The sequence below is a fragment of the Apostichopus japonicus genome, chromosome 1 (genome assembly GCF_037975245.1).
Source record: "Apostichopus japonicus isolate 1M-3 chromosome 1, ASM3797524v1, whole genome shotgun sequence".
Lineage (NCBI taxonomy): Eukaryota > Metazoa > Echinodermata > Holothuroidea > Aspidochirotida > Stichopodidae > Apostichopus > Apostichopus japonicus.
Window position 1 is genome coordinate 10,744,554 of NC_092561.1, and position 19,334 is coordinate 10,763,887.

The 19,334-nt window shown below is 37.5% G+C and overlaps 2 protein-coding genes across 2 annotated transcripts in view; one reads left to right on the forward strand and one right to left on the reverse strand.

Moving 5' to 3' along the window:
• Window positions 1-19,334, forward strand: part of LOC139967310 (uncharacterized) — a 131,630-nt gene that overhangs the window by 99,885 nt on the left and 12,411 nt on the right. The window lies entirely within an intron of this gene.
• LOC139967394 (echinoidin-like) lies at window positions 14,021-18,948 on the reverse strand. Its single transcript, XM_071971138.1, has 3 exons — window positions 18,763-18,948; window positions 18,052-18,223; window positions 14,021-15,033 (listed from the first exon to the last, which is right to left on the reverse strand). Exons 1-3 carry the CDS (start codon window positions 18,882-18,884, stop codon window positions 14,812-14,814), a joined length of 516 nt encoding a protein of 171 aa, XP_071827239.1. The 5' UTR covers window positions 18,885-18,948; the 3' UTR covers window positions 14,021-14,811.

Consider the following 19,334-nt stretch of genomic DNA (forward strand, 5'->3'; position numbering starts at 1 on the left):
AGGGTTGTCCAACCTACGGCCCGCGGGCCACAGTCCGGCCCGCCGCAGGGTTGCGTCCGGCCCACCACAGATACTCTATGGTGCGAAATTTTAGTGAGCAGATTTACTGATAACAATTTGAAGCTATATAATCAATCATTCGAACCACTCAGCAAACACACAAAACGTTTTTAAAACGTTATTAAAACATTTCGTCTTCTGTTTTGATAACGTTATTTGTGGTGTAAATAAATATGTCACGAAACGTTTTCAGGCTACTATTTCAAAACATTTTTTCGTTAAAACATTAATATAACATTAATATCTCATAAAAACGTTATGCCGACGTTTTGATAACACCACATTTAACGTAGTAAAAACACATTTTAGAGGCTCTTTTAAAAATGTTATGATAACGTTTTGTGTTTGCTGGGAGCTTCTGGGTCCAAAAAACTGCATACAGGTCAGTTTGTGTGACACTCTCTCAGCGGAGGGGGGGGGGGGCTGGACTTTATTCATCTGTTTTATCGGGACCTAAAAATACCCGTTAGGCCCTAATCAAGACCAGCACGCCTTGGACAACCCATGCAACCAATGGGTCGTATGAACTCTAAGGACATTGTTGAAGAGTACCATAATGTGTCTTACCAGGTCCAAAGAGTGATTGACCAATACAAATGACTAATGCACAATCATTTTCTAGTAGATTCATCAATATCTTCTTTTTTGAAGTTTTACTCTACGTGTGTACCAGTGTGGTGATACAATACAAAAACAACACCTTTGGCGCGCAAGTTTAATGCTTATTGGTGCTTTCCAATCATCAGCATACAAACTTTCCTTCCCATTCCCGACAAACACACGCGCACTCTTTATATTTATTTGAGGGGGGGGGGGTGCACCTTATCGCAACTCCTTTTCTCGTAATAAAGGATTTCTGCAGACTGGCAACGCAATGAAAACCGTTATTCGTTCATAGAACTTAATTTCATTTCTTTTATTCTTTTCACACGTCACACATTTACAGATTTAAAGAACAGAGAAGTTTTCTTGACTTTCTCCTTGAAAGTGGTTGTGAAAATTGTTACCCCCTTCGTAGATTCTGAAGGATTCCACTGCTACATTCTATATAGAGCTGACAAAGACAATCAGTCATCTCGGGTCAAGCGGAGGTAAACTTACTTTATTTACTTATATTTAGAAAAATATTCCAAGTGAAATAGTTCTACCCAGACATATCCTTTATGCCGAAATCCCTTTCTGATTTATTTATATGGTCTCTATTGGTCATAGTTGGTAATGAACCAAGCTAACTTACCCTATAGTGCCATTCTAAGCATTTTAATATTATCGTGTTTGTCGTTTCTCTTAGCGATATTTCCATAGAAAGTTTTTGTTGGAGTGTAGAAGGCAGATCCACCATAAGAAGTTTCCCTGGGTTTATACCAACTAAACATGGACCAGAGTTAGTGTGAGTTTTAGTAACTTTCCTTTTATTCAGTTTTACCTAAATTAATATAACTTCCATAATTCTAGCCATACAAAATTTAATCAATACACAACACATATTCAGTCCATTAACAAAAGTGTCAGATTTGGTTAATTTTGCGTTTTAAAAAGTCAAAATTACACTTTCTAATCACTTACAATTGTATTTAATGTATTAATTCTTCTTTAAATGTAAATTAGGCTATTTGCTGAGTCAATAATGGAAGTATAAAAGTCAGTATAGAAATATTACTTGCTTAATATCCACCAGAACCCCCTCCCCACGTACCCCACCCCTCCCCCATTTATTCTCTGATTGGATTGAAATGTACTTTCAGAAGAGAAATGTTTATGCCAAAATAACTTTAATCTGGTTAAATTGATACACTTTTACCGATTTATGTGCAAAGATGTTCCATTTCACTATTACTCGATACTTCATAAGACACATGTGAAGGAGCGGAACGAAGGACCATGCGTTCTGATTGTAATTGAATGATTCATTCAGGATGTTTCCTAGAAGTTTCTCCGTTTCATTAAATGCACTCTCTCGTAAAGGAGCGCCTGACCAATGGGCTCTAACTAATCGATACCGATGTACGAACTGACTACGTACTGTACCATCATTAACGTCCATGGAATTACCTTTAAAAGGCTGAGAGTTCATGTTTGCCATATCGTGATTGCTCCCTTGCGTCGAACCATTGAAATTCTTAAGTGATAGATAACTGAAAGAATCTGCAGCATGTTGATAGTAACTGCTTGTTTGCATTTTAGTCCAGGAGCCCAGAAGGTTTATTCAGCTGAAGAGGTACAAAAGGTTTGGTGGCCTGATTGTGTTGGTAGGTGACCAAGCTTCAATAAAATGTGTTGCTGCCGGGGCACACCCTGCATGGTAGGTGAGGGGGTCACAAAATAAGGGGGCAAAATATGCTTTTATTTAGCTGAAGAGGTACAAGCACACAAGTTTCTGGGTTTTATACCCAGGAGGGTACCTTGCATCACGGTGGCAATGACGGCAATATCTGACTGCATGGGGCCCCAGACAGTAGCCCAAAAGGGGCCCGCCCATATGGTATTATTCAGCTGAAAAGGTACAAGGGTAGATCCTTTTGCATTTGAACTATTACACATTGGGGTATACTAAAACACTAATGACAGTAAATTTGTCCTGCATAGGGGCCCAAACAGTAGCCCTAAGAATGGGCCATGCGGACCAATCAGTGGTTAGCTAATTTTTCTAGCTGAACAGGTACATAAACAAAACTTGTTGGATACTGCTCCCAGCAAGACTAATTACTTTGCTGTTGCAATAACAGCAATATGTGCCTGCAGTGGGCCCCAGACAGTGGCCCAAAAGGGTAGATCCCTTTGCATTTGAACTAATACACATTGGGGTTTACTAAAATACTAATGACAGTATGTTTGTCCTGCATAGGGGCCCAAACAGTAGCTCTAAACATGGGCCCTGTTGCCTTATCAGTCTTCGACTGATTTAGTAGAAGGTACATAAATTCAACTTGTTGGAGACTGGCCCTAGCAATATTTGTTATATTATTATAGCAATAACAGCAATATTTGCTTGCATGGGGCTCCAGACAGTGGTCCCGAAAGGCCCGTTTGGTGTTATTCAGTCAAAGTAATACAAGGGCGAATCTTTCAGCATTGATGCTGATACATTTAGGTTTACACAAGTAGGTCTACCAATGACACCAACTTCGTTCTGCACTGGGGCCCAGACAATATAGCCCAACATGGTCCCGCCTTTCACGTTTATCGTATCTTGCCACGATTGGACGAGCAGTGAGAGAAAACAGAAATAATATAATTACAAGAGGTTTATGATTTATTGGACCTAGTTAACATCGTTATTTGTCTTCTTTGTTAGAAATCCAGTGTAACGTACCTTATAAGTGGATTGCGAGGCAATTCAAAACTGTGAATGCCATACCTGAACGCTATGATAGGTGCACTTTTTGAAATGTAATTTAATATACTTTGTGTAGCCAGAATTGTATCTTTCAGAATGACCTAAAACATTGTACTTGCCCTAATTAACTCAAAGTTGGTCTCCATCGTTGTAGCATTGAACTGATATACTTTGATTCAGATTGCTCAATCATTGATCGTAATGATTTATCAGTGATAATCACATGAAGGCATGTTAACATCATCACTTGATGAAATAACATATTTACATTTTTGGTTAAAATGATAACATATAGTAACATCCATAATACATGTACACTAGCCTAAGGATAATATACTGTAAACAGTCAATTTTGTATATCTTAGGCAACATTTATTTGCTTTATTTATAGATCAAACGTACAGCCACCTGCTTACTCTCATGCATGCTATTTCACTAATACTTGTATAATTTTGATTACATAAAGTTTAGCACACAGTATTATAACGAAGGAGTGTTACTAGATGCCCATAGCTAGGTACAAAAGTTACGAATGTACAGAAAAGTAACTAGTACTGTAAGTCAGTGGAATTTTCTGAAATGTAAGCTGCTGACATTATTATTGTCCATGCATTGTCACAGCAGAACATGGAAAATACAGCACTTGACTTAGCGAGTAATATTTTGCAGTACTTTTTTTTGCCAAATAATGTTACATGTTAGGGTCAACCAAGAAAAGGCCAAATATCAAATCTACATCAATGTTCAACAGCCTCTTAGGTTCTGGGTTACAGGTTTTGTACATGTCAAGCAGATGAAATGTTGCTCAAGGGTGTGGTGGAAGTTTTGTTTTTAACCACTGCAAACAGATGGGTTTTATTACATAATAACTATGAAATCCATAAGTTCTTGTCAATAGAGAATATTACCTTTCTGCCCGTTCTATTGTGTTGATGTATGTCACAATATAACGATTATTTACGACATAGAAAGCGCTTTAAGACCTGGTGAATGTTTTCCTCAAAACAAAATAATCGATTTAGACAAAAAATTCTCAACTAGGCCTAACGTTAAGCTAGTTCAACTGTTTAATTTAATATATTTCCTGATGAATAAACTGACCGTATAATTCAACACAAAGTTACACTATGCTGGACTAGATTGTCCGTCCACTCGTTCGTTGACATACATGTGAACGTACGTACGTATATGTGGGATATGATATACGTACGTAGGCCTAGGCCCTACATCATGTTCCGAGAGACGCGGTTGCTATGGAAGTACGAAGAATGTTGATTAATTGTCCATGTTAATATTTGTGTGCATGTTAATCTATAATCTTTTTAATTGCTTCCATTCCCATGTTTGATGCATTTTTTTACTGATAGCAGTAAAATTGTTTTGAATATTCGTGATCATTTGGGCGTTTTATTTTTATTTTGCACATGTGCATTGATGTTTTCTACGGGGTAACACATTTATCAGATCTGCTAAAAAAAATTGTATTTTTTGCCTTTTTATTGACAAAAATCATAAGGTATGAATGAACGGAGTTAATCAACGGTCAGCGTGGGTTTATCTATAGGATAATGCACGTTTGGGGGTTAATTAGACTACCGTGATTACACACAGATACTTTTATAATAATGCAAGCGATGCATGAGGGCGTAGCCCGAGTGCATCCAGCTTGGCCCTAATTATAAATAGGCCTACTACCCGAAAATCCTCAAAGTATGAATAAACTAATATTTTTTTGGAAAAGGGAAGCTTGTCAATTGAAAGGGATGGGATATAGTTATTTATGGCAATTGCTAGAAATGTGGAAACCAGCAAATTTAATTATTTTTCTGTGAAGTTACCCCCTTAACTAGAATTTTATAGCTAACTAATGAGTATTTGAGAAACAGAAGAATTTGTACTCACCATGATTTGATCATTTAATTGTTATCCGCCGTCTTGCCCAATGCAGGCAGATATGCTGTCATTACTGCAGCAATAGAGTTAGTCTTGCTCGAAGCGGTATCTAACATGTTTTGTTTATGTACCTGTTCAGGTAGGGAAATAAGCCAGCAGCTGGTTGGGCTGCAGGGCCTATCTTTAAGGTTACTGTTTGGACATATATGCAGGACAAAGTGACTGTCATTAGTATTTTAGTTTACCCCAATGTGTAATAGTTCAAATGCAAAAGGATCTACCCTTGTACCTTTTCAGCTGAATAAAACCATATGGGCGGGCCCCTTTTGGGCTACTGTCTGGGGCCCCATGCAGTCAGATATTGCTGTTGTTGCTACAGCAATGTAATTAGTCTTGCTGGGAGCAGTATCCAACAGGTTTTGTTCATGTACCTTTTCAGCTAGATAAATTAGCCAACAGTTGGTTGTACCGCATGGCCCATTCTAGGGCTACTGTTTGGGCCCCTATGCAGGACAAAGTTACTGTCATTAGTGTTTTAGTACACCCCAATGTGTAATAGTTCAAATGCAAAAGGATCTACCCTTGTACCTTTTCAGCTGAATGATACCATATGGGCGGGCCCCTTTTGGGCTACTGTCTGGGGCCCCATGCAGTCAGATATTGCTGTCATTGCCACCATGATGCAAGGTACCCTCCTGGGTATAAAACCCAGAAACTTGTGTGCTTGTACCTCTTCAGCTAAATAAAAGCATATTTTGCCCCCTTATTTTGTGACCCCCTCACCTACCATGCAGGGTGTGCCCCGGCAGCAACACATTTTATTGAAGCTTAGTCACCTACCAACACAATCAGGCCACCAAACCTTTTGTACCTCTTCAGCTGAATAAACCTTCTGGGCTCCTGGACTATTTGTATTCCCAAATGAATTAAATATCGGAAATAGTCCCTTTTTCCCTCTTTCCTTCTACGAATGTCTCTGACCCACGTGAGTGATATTGTTCAATGTTTGAACGTTACTGCATGTGGTTTATTTCTTTGATTGTTTGTCCGGCTGTAAGCTTCAGTTGAGCTTTAATACAGTGCATGCCTGCTACAAGCCTGCTACAACATTGCTACAGCCCTGGAAAGATGCTGTCGCTGTATGCCATTGTCTTCAAATAACTGCCACATTGCAATTTTCCCTTTTGATTAGGCTGACATTTCGTAAGTGATTTGCGCAAGCTAAAATGTTATATATGCTGACAAATAGATGAATTCAGAAGTCATTGAGAGGTAACTTTCTAAAATTGTAAAAACTTTCCTACAGAATTTGACCATATATAGACATGCGGCCATTAATTGGAATGAACTGAACACAAGTTCTCTTTTTTTCATTCATTGAGGGTCCAAAGTTTAATTTGTAATGCTATGGGTTGACACTAAACGCACTATACATAACATATGAGATGGTCGTTAATTTTATTGTCCAGCTTAGTAGCGTTTATCGGCGTAAGTAGGAAAATGTGATCAGTGTTAAATTTTTCGTGATTTGGGGAAAATGCCACCTGTAGTTGACTTGATCAAGTCAAAATTTTAATTCCGTCCTGTCTTTCTGCAAATGCCTGCTTGGAAGTTCGAAGTTTAAACAGTTCCATTATGTTTGGCAGAAACAGCATATTTTGGATCAAATTCTTTCGCTTATGTTCGCGATTTGGCGATGTAAGAAATCAAGGTCATTCCTGTAGTCACTGAACCAGGACTCCATTTACAGTTGAATGACATCTTAACCTGTGGGTTGACCACATTCTTAGAAATGTTATGTCATTATTGCAGTGTGCGTGCTCGCTACAATATTGACATTACTGTCAAAGTGAACGATCCTAAATGACTGGACGTCGCAACTTTAAGTTCCTTATAGTCTCTGTGCCCTTGCTGTTTCAGAGGCTAGCTACGCATGACGGGTCATCAGTCTCAAATCGTGGGGAATCGACAGATACTGATTGAAATCGGCATATACCAATTTCCTTCGACATATCATCGATTTAAATCGACATATACAAATTTAAATCGATGATATGTAAAATAAATCGGTATATGTCAATTTATATATCGACATATACCAGTTTAAATCGATGATATGTCGAATTAAAGTGGTATGTGTCGATTTAAATCGGTAGCTGCTAGAAACTGGTATAAGTCGAAGAAATTGGTATATGTCGATTTATATCGGTATATGACGTCACGAATTCACTCTGCATCTATATATCCAAAGCATGGCATAGCTGAACCATACATATCTCATAGAACAATGTAAAATACAACTTATAGGTGTTGACATAAGACTGCAGACACCACAAATTAGAATTTTGCCAAATGTTCCAAGTTCATTGCACTGTTTAAAACGTGTATTAGTTCAATCCAATCTTTTCGATTGCACTTAAGGAGTAAATAACTTGAAGAAAAGGTGATTGAGCCACTCAATAGCATACACTGATTATACTTACTGCCTTTTAGCAGCAATTATTCCCTTCATTTAGCTAAGTTTACTTAATTTGACTTCTCTGACACTATACTTTATAATTCACAATACTATGTACTGAATGACACAACATATAGTGTAGGTAAATGGTCTGAAATATTAGTACACTGTGGTGGCTGGACTAGGCGATAGAGCACCTTGAAATAATGTGGACAGTTTCGACAAAGTGAATATGTGACGACGACGTCATGTTCGTACTGTTTAAAAGGTTACTGTTTAAAAGGGTCTCTTGGCATGTATTAAATGTCACCCTTCTCTCAACTTGTAAACCAGATAATTAAATGCTTTAATGAAGTATGTTGTTTTGCAATTTGGATTATATATTATTAATATGAAAAGTCTCTGGACAATTCTTGTAAAGGACAGTGTATCTGTTGAGAGACTGGTTGAGTTCTTCGCTTTTGAGGAGATCACCATAGCTGCAATAGGACAACATCTGTTTTATTGCCTGAAGGAATTCAACTGGATCCCATTTATGCAGATCAATAACATGATGACGGGACAGGGAACATGTCGCTGGAGTTAAAAGCAATAGTTGGTCAGCAAAGTTCCATGGAGTAGCCGATGCTGCAAAATACTACCGATGTGCTTGTCATAGATTTAACTAGGCAAAGCATTCAAAATCACAGAGATGGCACATATTAATGATGTCTATAGCGAACAAACAGTAAGATAATATATATTACGTGCATGGGATTCTATTTTAACTTAATGTAATATTATATCGGGACTCGCGATAGAAAGGTACTGGGGTTATCTTGATGCCGTATTTTATGCTTCTTCAGGAGACGTCTCGAACGGAAGATAGAAGAAAACAATGAGTTCTCAGAAAAACAATTTGACAAGATCGGATTTGATTAGTGATTCGGTATAATTTCTTCTCTGTCGATTCTCTTACAAATAAAACAAAATTACAATGATTTGACTCCGTCAATTACGCAGTTCGAAGGAGTGATGAAATGGTGACGAAGTGAAGAACTTGCGAAACATGCCGCCTTTTATACATTACTCTACCGAAATCCCTCTGCGCATAATCAGCAGGCAGCCAATAACCTGCCCATCCTACATTAGCTAACGATATCAAACTCATTGGATAAATGACTGATCTGCCCTGATTGGTTGGGAGTTTGGAAGTCCACCCCTTTCTATGGAAACTTCCATACCACGTGAGAAGAACCTTCTGGAATGTTCCACAGACACAGTGGAATCTATTTTGGGAAAAGGCCCTGTGACACGATTCAATAAGATAGTTAAACTTCTCGTGGGAAAACTGAATCCTCGACCTAGATAAATATGTAAAGGGCCTGTCTCGATGGAGTTTTTCGGGAACATCAAAGAGGCAGTATTACTATTTCATAACATTAAGTAGAATTCAATTTCACTTAAGCGAATTTATAAGTGAGGTCACTTGTTCGAAACAAAAATCCTTTTGCTCTTTGCCGTCGTAATTCCTAGAAAATACCAACCTGTATAATAAAACGTATGCACACCTCTACCCCACCCCTTCTACCCCCCCCCCCAACTGAGTAAAATCCAGTAACATAGCCCTTGACGACATAAAATGGCAGATGTTCATAAACGTGGTCAATTTATTTCCGCAATGTAAGTAAATATTTCTCTTAAGGGTAACGAAATTATGAGACCAAAGATATCGTTGCAGTTTCCATTTAATCGTTTCATTTTATATGTCAAGCACTGAAGGCAAAGCCAAAACAAATAAATCAAACGCTTTGTTGTTTAATAAGATTCGGCCAGGCCGTATCGAACCCGGAACCTCCCGATTGCTAGCCCCATTGCTTCGAATGCCACAGCACCCGTATAATGATTGTGTTGCACAGACTTTCCCTTTATTCGTATAAAATTATGCTGATGTGTGTAAATTTCTTGTACATAAAACAAAATCGTTGAAAGCGTATGTTTGATTTTCTTTACAATTATACTTGCAAAATGCGTCATATGAATTTTTAATATTTAACCAATTTACATAATGTATGTATGTGAGTTCCAGATGTCATCAAATCTGAACCATTACTTACAGTACAGTAACATGCAAAAATTAAAATATTTACATATAAAAGCAAAACTGAAAAGTCTTAATTTTCAGAGACCTTATTTGCAAAAGCTTACTAAACAGAATTGTCCTAACAACCCAATGTATGATATAATGAGTGTGTACAGATTATACAGAATTCACCAATGTCGTAACGTTAAACTGACACGTGTAACTTATATGTGTCCATAGAAAATGCACAATTGGACTTCCAAGTACGTTTTACGAAAACATATAATAATTAGTTTTTAACTAAGGCTAGTCAGCTTGACTTTGTATAAATATTGTTTATTTGCGCCCTCTATTTTCATGACATGTATAGCCTAGTTTATTTTGCTAATTGCTAATAAAGAATTATCACAAATTATTGGGTGTGACCCAAAAGTGTGTCGCAAAACTTTTTCGGTGGGTCGCGGGATTTTCCGGAAAATTTATTTCAGACCTTGCTTGCCTTGATAGTCCAAGCTTTCATCAATTCTGAGCATCGATTTAAAGGAGTGGGATTTGGTCATGGTGAGGAGAGGGGTCTGGGTGGGTCGTGGGCAGTGTTCGATTTTTCCGGTATCGCATCGCAAAATGCGATCCAAAACGACAAACTTGCGAGACGTTTCCAAATCAGCATCGCACATTGTGCCGATTTGTGCGATTCAAATTCCTAGTCAGATTTGGGAGCAAACACTCAAACCTTAACTTACGAACTGTCGATCACAATGTAGAAGTTATAATTTATTGAGTTTATACTCAATGTACAACTTATTCACTTGACCATATAGCGAAAAAAAACCTGAAAAATAATATCCTACCATAGTTAAGTGTAAAGCAAATAGCCTAACCACCTCGGCAGTTACGGATCTCACGTAACTAAAAGGTTCCCTGGCAACGTGCCAAAAAAATGTTAACAAACAGGTGTTACACAGGGGATGAGCTCACAGTTGTTGGGAAGGTACCTGGGCAAATTCGCAGCACATGTACCGTGGTACAGTAGTTGGGTATAGGGTTAAACACTGCAGTTGTAAAAATGTACGCATAGTGCACGCTATTCATTGTTAGGCAGTCTAGAAACGGGGCTTTGCTGAACGTTGTTTGTTTCATAATATCGGAAGTTTTGTAAGTTGCACTTTTTAAAGATTGAAAGACAGATTAAATCTCTTTTCATTTTATAACATAATATAGCTACTTTAACTTGTCATTTTAAAATTTTCATCAGTTTCGTGACAATTTAAATAAAAAAAGTTGTCAGTATTTTGCATCCTCAACTGCGAATTTTTGCATCGCCAGACATCGCAAAAAATGACAATTTTCGGGGGCTTTCGCCCCCAGGATCCCCACGAGGGGTTCTACCCCATGACCCCACCATAGCCCTAAGACGGGCCCCTGGACACCACGCCTTTATGCTCGCACGTTACGCGTGCTAGGCAGGCGAACACCGGCGGGAAATCGGCAGTGTGTTCGCGGGAAATTGAACAAGGTTTTCCAACACTGCTGAACTGTGCAGTTACTGCATGCATCATGTTCAAGGTTTTCACGGAGGCCTTTGAGGAAATGAATGGAGAGTACAGTGTATATATGCTGCACTAATGCTGTGTGTAGGCCAAGGTTCACGAAGGTCATTGGTTATATTCGCGCGCCGTAGACGTGTTTTTAGATGTTACGGAGAGTCAGGTTTCCATGGATATTAATCGAAAATGAATCTGAGTTTAACTGACGCTAAAGAAATGGATCCTCTTGGGCAGATTAACAAATCATTGCAAGTATAAATAAGTACAGGTAGCTCTGCTGTTAAAAAGAAAAGTTCAATATCGGTTTGCTGTTATTGGCAATTAGGCAAAATTTTACCGATACCGATATGCTGCCGATATTGCAAATATCGGCCGATACCGATATTGAAAACGATTATCGTAGCAACACTAGTATAAATAATAATAATAAACAAACATTTTCTAGTTAATACATTGATCGCCAACATTTGGTCCGTTTTGTGGTAATTTCAAAACTGCTATTCCATATTGGGGAACTGCTATGCAACAAAAATATTGTATAGCAATTGTCGAAATTTGTTGCTATGCAATTTTTTGGCCATAAGTCGAACCCTGGTCGTGGGTCAGTCCTAGTAGAAACTCCCTTTTATAGTATTTGACATTTCTGTTTCTTGTAATTGACTGTTTTAGCCTAATTTGTAGTGTGTCGATATCTGTTTGTAACCCAGAATTTTAAACTTTAAACGAAACTTTTGATTCGAAATAAACATCACATTTGCTAAAATTACAGCGCAAAATTGAAATCATTGACAAACGAAAATATGTTAAATTAAAATGTTTATGAGTGTAGTCGATTATTGTCAACTCAAAAATGAAGCAAACCAATTTCGCGGAACCGGGATTAATCCAATTCAACAGATTGAAAAGCAAGCACTGCAGTAAATCGTCGATGATCTTTTTATTTGAAGAACGTCTTAAAAACCGCCATCTTTTGATTTATTCTATATGTTTGAAAGTACTTTTCAATCTGGGTTGCTGTTTCTTCTCTTTATAATTTTATTGTATTGATTTTGCCAGAGAGAGATTGGTTTAGTTTTGTCTAATTATTAAGCATTTTTTCAAGCGCATTTTGTAATTGTTTACTTGTTTCTTATCTTTTCATTTGCTATTGATTAAACACATTTCTAATTTTAAATTCGATAAGTATGATTTTGAATTTTAAATTGCAAATTAAAAGTTTTGTTTATATTGAATAGTTGCTTGATTAGGCAATATATTCAATATTTTTGTGACAACATACTTTGATTTTGCATTTATAATTTGCAGTAATGGATTCCCATAGTGGCTTGATTACAAATGGTGGCTAATACGTAGTCCAGATAATTAATACCTTATAGCGTTTTACGTGCGATATCTGTTGTCAAGAGGTATTTATATAGATCGTGACAAAGTTAACACTGTGATATTTTCTGGTTAGTTCAAAGCACGAATCTGGCGATCGAATGATGTAAGTTTAACGGACAGATGATGGGTGACGATCAAAAGACTTCCTATTGACACTGCAAAGTCCCTTTAGGCCCCGATACTATTTGTATATTCCTCCCTGCTGCATGGCTGCTCCCTCCTCTCATCTCTCAACGTCCACCAAAAGAGGATGGTGCGCAACAACCGAAAATAATATATAGCGAGAAGATCGCAATGTATGAAGATTTCACCTAACTCGACCGAGTCTTTGTCTGCAGGGGCGTAGCTATAGACTTCTTTTCTTGAGAGGCGTCGATGCTTTTCTAGGTTGGCAGTCTAGCACCGACCCCACCCCCCCCCGCCCTCCGTGGCTACGCCACTGCTTGTCTATCTCAAAGTTTATGGTATTCCAGAAGCCACAGGGGTAGTTGGTTCACATAACTGTCCACACTATAAGTTTGCCTTATGTAGCATATACGTTATTGCGCTGCGTATCTTACAGTTTCCTCCCACAAGTCTGTATTTTCACCTTTTTTTCCACCTCGTACCGAATCAAACGTTATTGACCACATTGAAGGTTACCATTGAAATTCGTACCAATAAGTTGAATTAATGATCACGAAGCAAATCGGACACCTTTCCTTTGTGTTTCTTGGGTTGTGCAAAGGTCGGTTCACCCGGGTGTTTTCTCAAGGCAAAAACAGACTTGACCGGATCCGACCCGGTTTATACAGGGATTTTTTTTAAGGGAATCTGACGGAATCACGAATTTATTTGCTACTCTCCGGTTAAATATCGTTTAATACTATTATCTGTTTAATATATTGTGATCAGTAATGAACCATGCGTATATACTTTAGGAAAGTGTAGAGATTCCACTTCGTTTTTCGGGAAATAAATGTATAAATGCTGCTGTCATTGTGCAGCGTTAACGTCATTGCTGCAATTAGTGTTTATGGAACCTATAATATTGTAGAGTTAACGTGTAAACGCTGATTCTCTAATATGTTTCAGAGCACTATCTTGTTTCAGCTGGATTTTGCCGAATTCTCCCTATTTGATCATTTTTTTTTTAATGCGTGGGGGGGGGGGGGTTGGAGAAAGTCCCTGATTTTGTGAGACACATGTTGTCAGGTCTGCAAATCAATATAGACCAAGATATACTGGAGTAATAAAGAATAATAGTTTTGGGAAATTGATGTATATCCATAGAGGTGCAGTTTTTATTCAAAATGGAGAAATAGTTTCCATAGGTTGACAGCTATTAATGAATGAGAATGTTTCATTACTTGTTTAGTAGGAGTATCATTTAGTTTAACATACGTATTTCATATATTTAAAATAAAAGGCATAAGCACACAATTAACTACAGCATGGAGCTACCAAGCTGCAATGAGACTCCTCTATACCTCTATCTCATGGTTAACTGTACACTCGCTTCCGGCTCATAAAATGTTACGGAATTAAGCCCATGACGCAAATGACTGTTAGATACATCGTGGTCGATATCTATAAATCGAGAGAAGCTTTCAGATGATAACGCAACTTTTAATCAATGATATTTACTCTCCAACGTATAATTTCAAGTTTTGTAATCTAGATATCTGAAATAGAATTTCAGATATCTTATTAGGGTTCAAGATATTTGAAATTCTAGTTTTAGAATTAGAGTTTCATATACCTTAAATTCAATTTCAGATATCTTCATTAGCATATCAGGTAGATGAAATAACGTACAATTTTAGAAGTTATATGCTAAAAACGGCTTTCCGTATACTGGCGGTGAGAGGAGGAGGTGTTGAAATAATCAATTTTGGAATGATATATTGGTTTAATATAATTGTTTTGTATTACAGGGCACGGTTTTCAACAATTGGAGTCAGTGCTTCAGAGACTGTTTGATATTTTCCATCATTTATTATAACACGAACAAAAAGAACAAGAAAAAAGGCAGAAGAGAGGCTGTGGTGAGAAGTATATATATCGTTAAGTCCAGGCTAATTCGGTGTTTCTACAAGGCGATCTTACAAATCAAACCGAATGTATTGGTGCATGTCCAATCATTCCACTTGCCTAATTCATAATCTTTTGGCCTCCAGATGCTTCCGCAGTCCTGGGCATCATTATAATTGTTTGGCTGATTTGGCCACCAGTCTGTAAATGCCGGGACAGAGCCATCTACTCCGACAAATATTCCTTCCTCATCTCGATCACAGTAACCGATCCACACGGACTGAAAGAGAAAACGTAAACATGTAACGAATGACAAGATTTCAGTCCTCGGTTATCCAGTATTTCCTGGCCTATACATAGGTCTTACGTAGGGATTTTACAGACCCGTTCTTAGACCATTAAGGTGTACCGTGTATGGTATGTATTTTACATGTATTGACACCTGAGCAAGTCTAGGTAAGTATGATATCATCAGGCTAATTGTGCTTGGATTGTTAACGTATTCTTCTTTATTTACATTACTTTTCATTTCCTTGATAAACATCAGTCTTGTCAATGCCGATGCTTGATTTTAGCAGTGATAATATGAGCAATAACGAGGACTCTATTAGCGCAGCTGAGCTATAGCGATCATGCCATTCTGCCGAAATTATGTCACTTTGGCCACCGTGTTTGAATGACTGCCATTTCGTAATTTTCATTTGATTTGGCTAGAATTTCGTAATTAGTTTGTGTGAGTTAAGTTTCCATACATGCGTTCACATTTTGTCCACATAGTTTGTCAATTTGAAGGTCATTTGTTGTCACGAGAGGTCTTTTCTGCAAACGTAAAATCATGCTACTCCTCCTAGAGCGTTTGTACAAATCTGCTGACATGTTGTTGATATAAAGTCTAAATGGTGGTGAACCAAAGTTGTTCAGGAAAACTACTTTTGTCGTCGTGATGGCCCAATACAAGGCCTTCTGGAGAGTTTTCAGTTATGATAAAATGTAGGCCACAGATCATATGCAATGATCATGAAATTTGTTTTTCAACTTTTTTTCGGGGACTAACAAGGAGCGGTTCATATACACCGTACAGTAGTTATGGCTAATATATTACCGTTGAAATCAGCCCATTTCCGGAAAAAGTCACCGGATTTCAGGATATGTAGCGACGCAATGAGCGGAAATTCATTTCTGACAGTCATTTGACGTCAACTTGCTCAAAGGTGAAAACGCTGTGACCACCATAGCTAAGGAAATGTAACCTTGACAAGTTGTCTGCTTACATTAGAAGGTGTCATTTTGATTATAAATGTATCAATTTTTGTGAAGGAAAAGGTCTGCAGAACTCATATAAACAAAAGTTTCTCATGATATCTTACAATGATAACATTGGCTCATACCCTGTTATAATGAAGTCATCCATTCAAACCTCAATACAGTTCTGCATTCTGGTTTAAAAATACTACAAAGGCAGCTGTGCATTTTAAGTATTCAAGAACACAACTTAGCGGTAATCATAGGTTTTGACTTTTCAAATTCATTTGAAACTTTTTATCATTGTTTATCTCAATAAAAATTACATTTATCTTTATTTTTGTTTCTTTTTCAAAACAAATGTTTAGAACTTTATAACATTGTAACAAACGATGTCTGCTAAGAAGGAGCATAGACAAGGAAAATGGAGACGAGAAGGTTCAAAAGGAAATGACGCCGTTATCCCATTAAACTGCTCAGAAATATTGTCAATCAAAACAAATGTTCTCAAATAGAAACTTAGCTGAGCTATTGAAGTGTTGCTGCTCTTGGTCTTTTATTATCAACACTGTTTATGTTCACGTTGAAAATATGAAAGGAAAAACAAAGACCAAGTGACAGGTTTCACCCCTAGTGGCACTATGACATCATAAGTTGACAAAATGGTGGCTCCTGACACGACTTGAAAACCCTGATATATAGGCATATCTCCTAGACAAAGTAAGATATCTCAGCTTTTTGATGAGATGTAAGTTCGCATGTATCTCAGTAAAGTTGAACTGTGTGGTTTCTTCGTCTTCAGTAAATAGTGCATAGTTGTTCAGATATATGTATGATCAAATTTCATGAAAATTCAATTAGCTATTTACTATACAGTACCAGTCTTGTCTCACAAATACTAGTATGGTGACAATTACACAATCTTAAAGGAGACACAAACCCACCCATCATTGTTTGTCTATGTGATAGATCATATCTGTGATGAATAAATTCCCCTTACAGTTAAGAAATAAATAATTCCATTTGGGAGATTCTAAAAATTTAATGTTTTTTTTTTACACAACGGAAGGTTACTGAGACTTCACCAAGTCTAAATATGACACCAACGAACCGCATGTGCTTCAACTTGTTGTTTTTGATGATTTTTCGCTATTTATTCTTTCCTGTAATGGAGGAGGGTTTTAAAATTGCTGAATCTAAGACAATGAAGGTCTTAATCTTAGCATGAACTAATGATGACATTGGTGTAATTGTCAATACTATGAATATTTTACCTTGAAAATATGAAAATAAAATAAATATATATTGAACGATTTTAGAACAAGTTTTCATTACAAACTTGGAAAGGGATACTTTTCATTATCAAAAAGGGGTACTTCTAATTTACGAAAACGGGAAACTTGAAGTTTTCCCAAAACTGAGAGAAATCGTACCGGTTCCGTCTCCCTTGTAAATGTTCACCCGATACTCATAGCTAGTACAGTAACTACTGTTCATGTTCCACGACCGTGCATCAGTAACTACTGCGCTGTGTTCGCAACCGTGACGGTAACATGTGTTACAGGTGGCACAGTAATTACTGCATAGCTGTTACACGTTCCCATGGAAGACAAAGAAATGCGCGACTGGACAAGGAGTCTATGAGTATTTGACGTGGTAAACTCTTGCTATATTAAGGCCTAATTTAGACGTGGAGCTACCCATAAGGATAATCTAGGTCCCCCCTCCCCCACCTCTATCTATTTGAGACTTGCGCACTATCACCTGTCCGTGAAGAATGTTTCAAATCAAATGGATTAACTAATACGATTAGAAAAAAGTTAGGCTACCATTTGAATCTCGCATGCAGTATAAAACTATAGGGAGTAGTCTTCGTTACCCAGCCGCCGGTTCGGACTCTAAGTTCAACGTGTAACAGCTTTGCAGTAATTACTGTGCCACCTGTAACACATGTTACCGTGTTGCGAACACAGCGCAATAGTTACTGATGCACGGTTGTGGAACATGAACAGTAGTTACTGTACTAGCTATGAGTATCGGTTGAAATGTTACTCACCTGTTGTTCTGAGGCAGGTTTATCAGGTCTCATGGTCTTCCAAAAGTCATTCACGAAATCATTTTCTTCGCTTGACTCAATCGTTGTCAGGTGTCCTTTTACTCCGGATGTACTAAACGTTTGACAAAAAGTTTCCGCGTCCATCCATGTCCGTAACGGGTCATTGAAAAACCTTTTACAAATAATTAAGATAGGATACTTTATAACCACTACGGTGATAGAGTTAATAAACAGGGCGGGGTTTTAATTTTAAGTTTTAATTTGAAGTAATAAGGCAAACATGACTTAACTTACCGTGATAACGTCGTAGTTTCAAGTTACATAGCGGCATGGCTTGGACTGATATTAAATTGGCAGAATTTGGAATAAAGTACTTCAACAAAACACTTAACATAACCATCAATTTTCATTTAAAATAAGGAAGAGAAACTAGAATTGACGAAATGTCTAATTTGCTTTTGTACGTGATTAATCAAAACCTGTCGAGTATTCCTTAATTAATCGCTTGTTAATTAACATGTGATTGTTTTACTATATGGATTAATTCCAATCCGGTTGTGTATGGTAGTGCAACATGACCAAACAATGCTGTTTGTAATGTAAACTGGTGTGCTGTTAGGTTTTATTGGGCACATATTTATCTAATTAACTATACAAAATACAAACGAGTATAACATTAACGTACTTTACAATTATTGTTATTCACTGTACCTGTAACAGTTTGTACCAAATGATGTCCATCCGGAAGGACACTTACGCGATGAGCAAGAAGCTTTTGCCAAGTAGATGCTTGATGACAGCAAAACTAAAGCTGTGATGCCGAAAGCCTTCATGATGTCAATAAACACAGTTCTGCTGGAAGCACGATCTCAAAACGGTATTCAACTCTGTCGAATTCTTGTTGTGCTCAGGTTTACTCGCAAACACGGCTTTTTATTCGTTCTTGTTGTTACAAAAAGGAGCAAAAACATTAAAAATTCAAATATAAATCATGCAAATATTGTTAACCTAGAAATACTAAATTATACAATGACGGCTTCTGATTGGTGGAATCAAATATTGCTCTTTGATTACTTCATGCCTGGACGATTTGATTGGCAGAAAGTGTGCGGCTGGGTGGGACTGATACTAATGGATCTGTACTTTTAACACATGTTTTCCCAGAATCACATGCATATTTTAAAATTGCTCTCTCCACCCACCTCTCGCTCTCTCTCTCTCATGCTGTTTACAATATTTTGAGCGATAACTTAAGAACAGATGTACAATTTAAATCAAATATT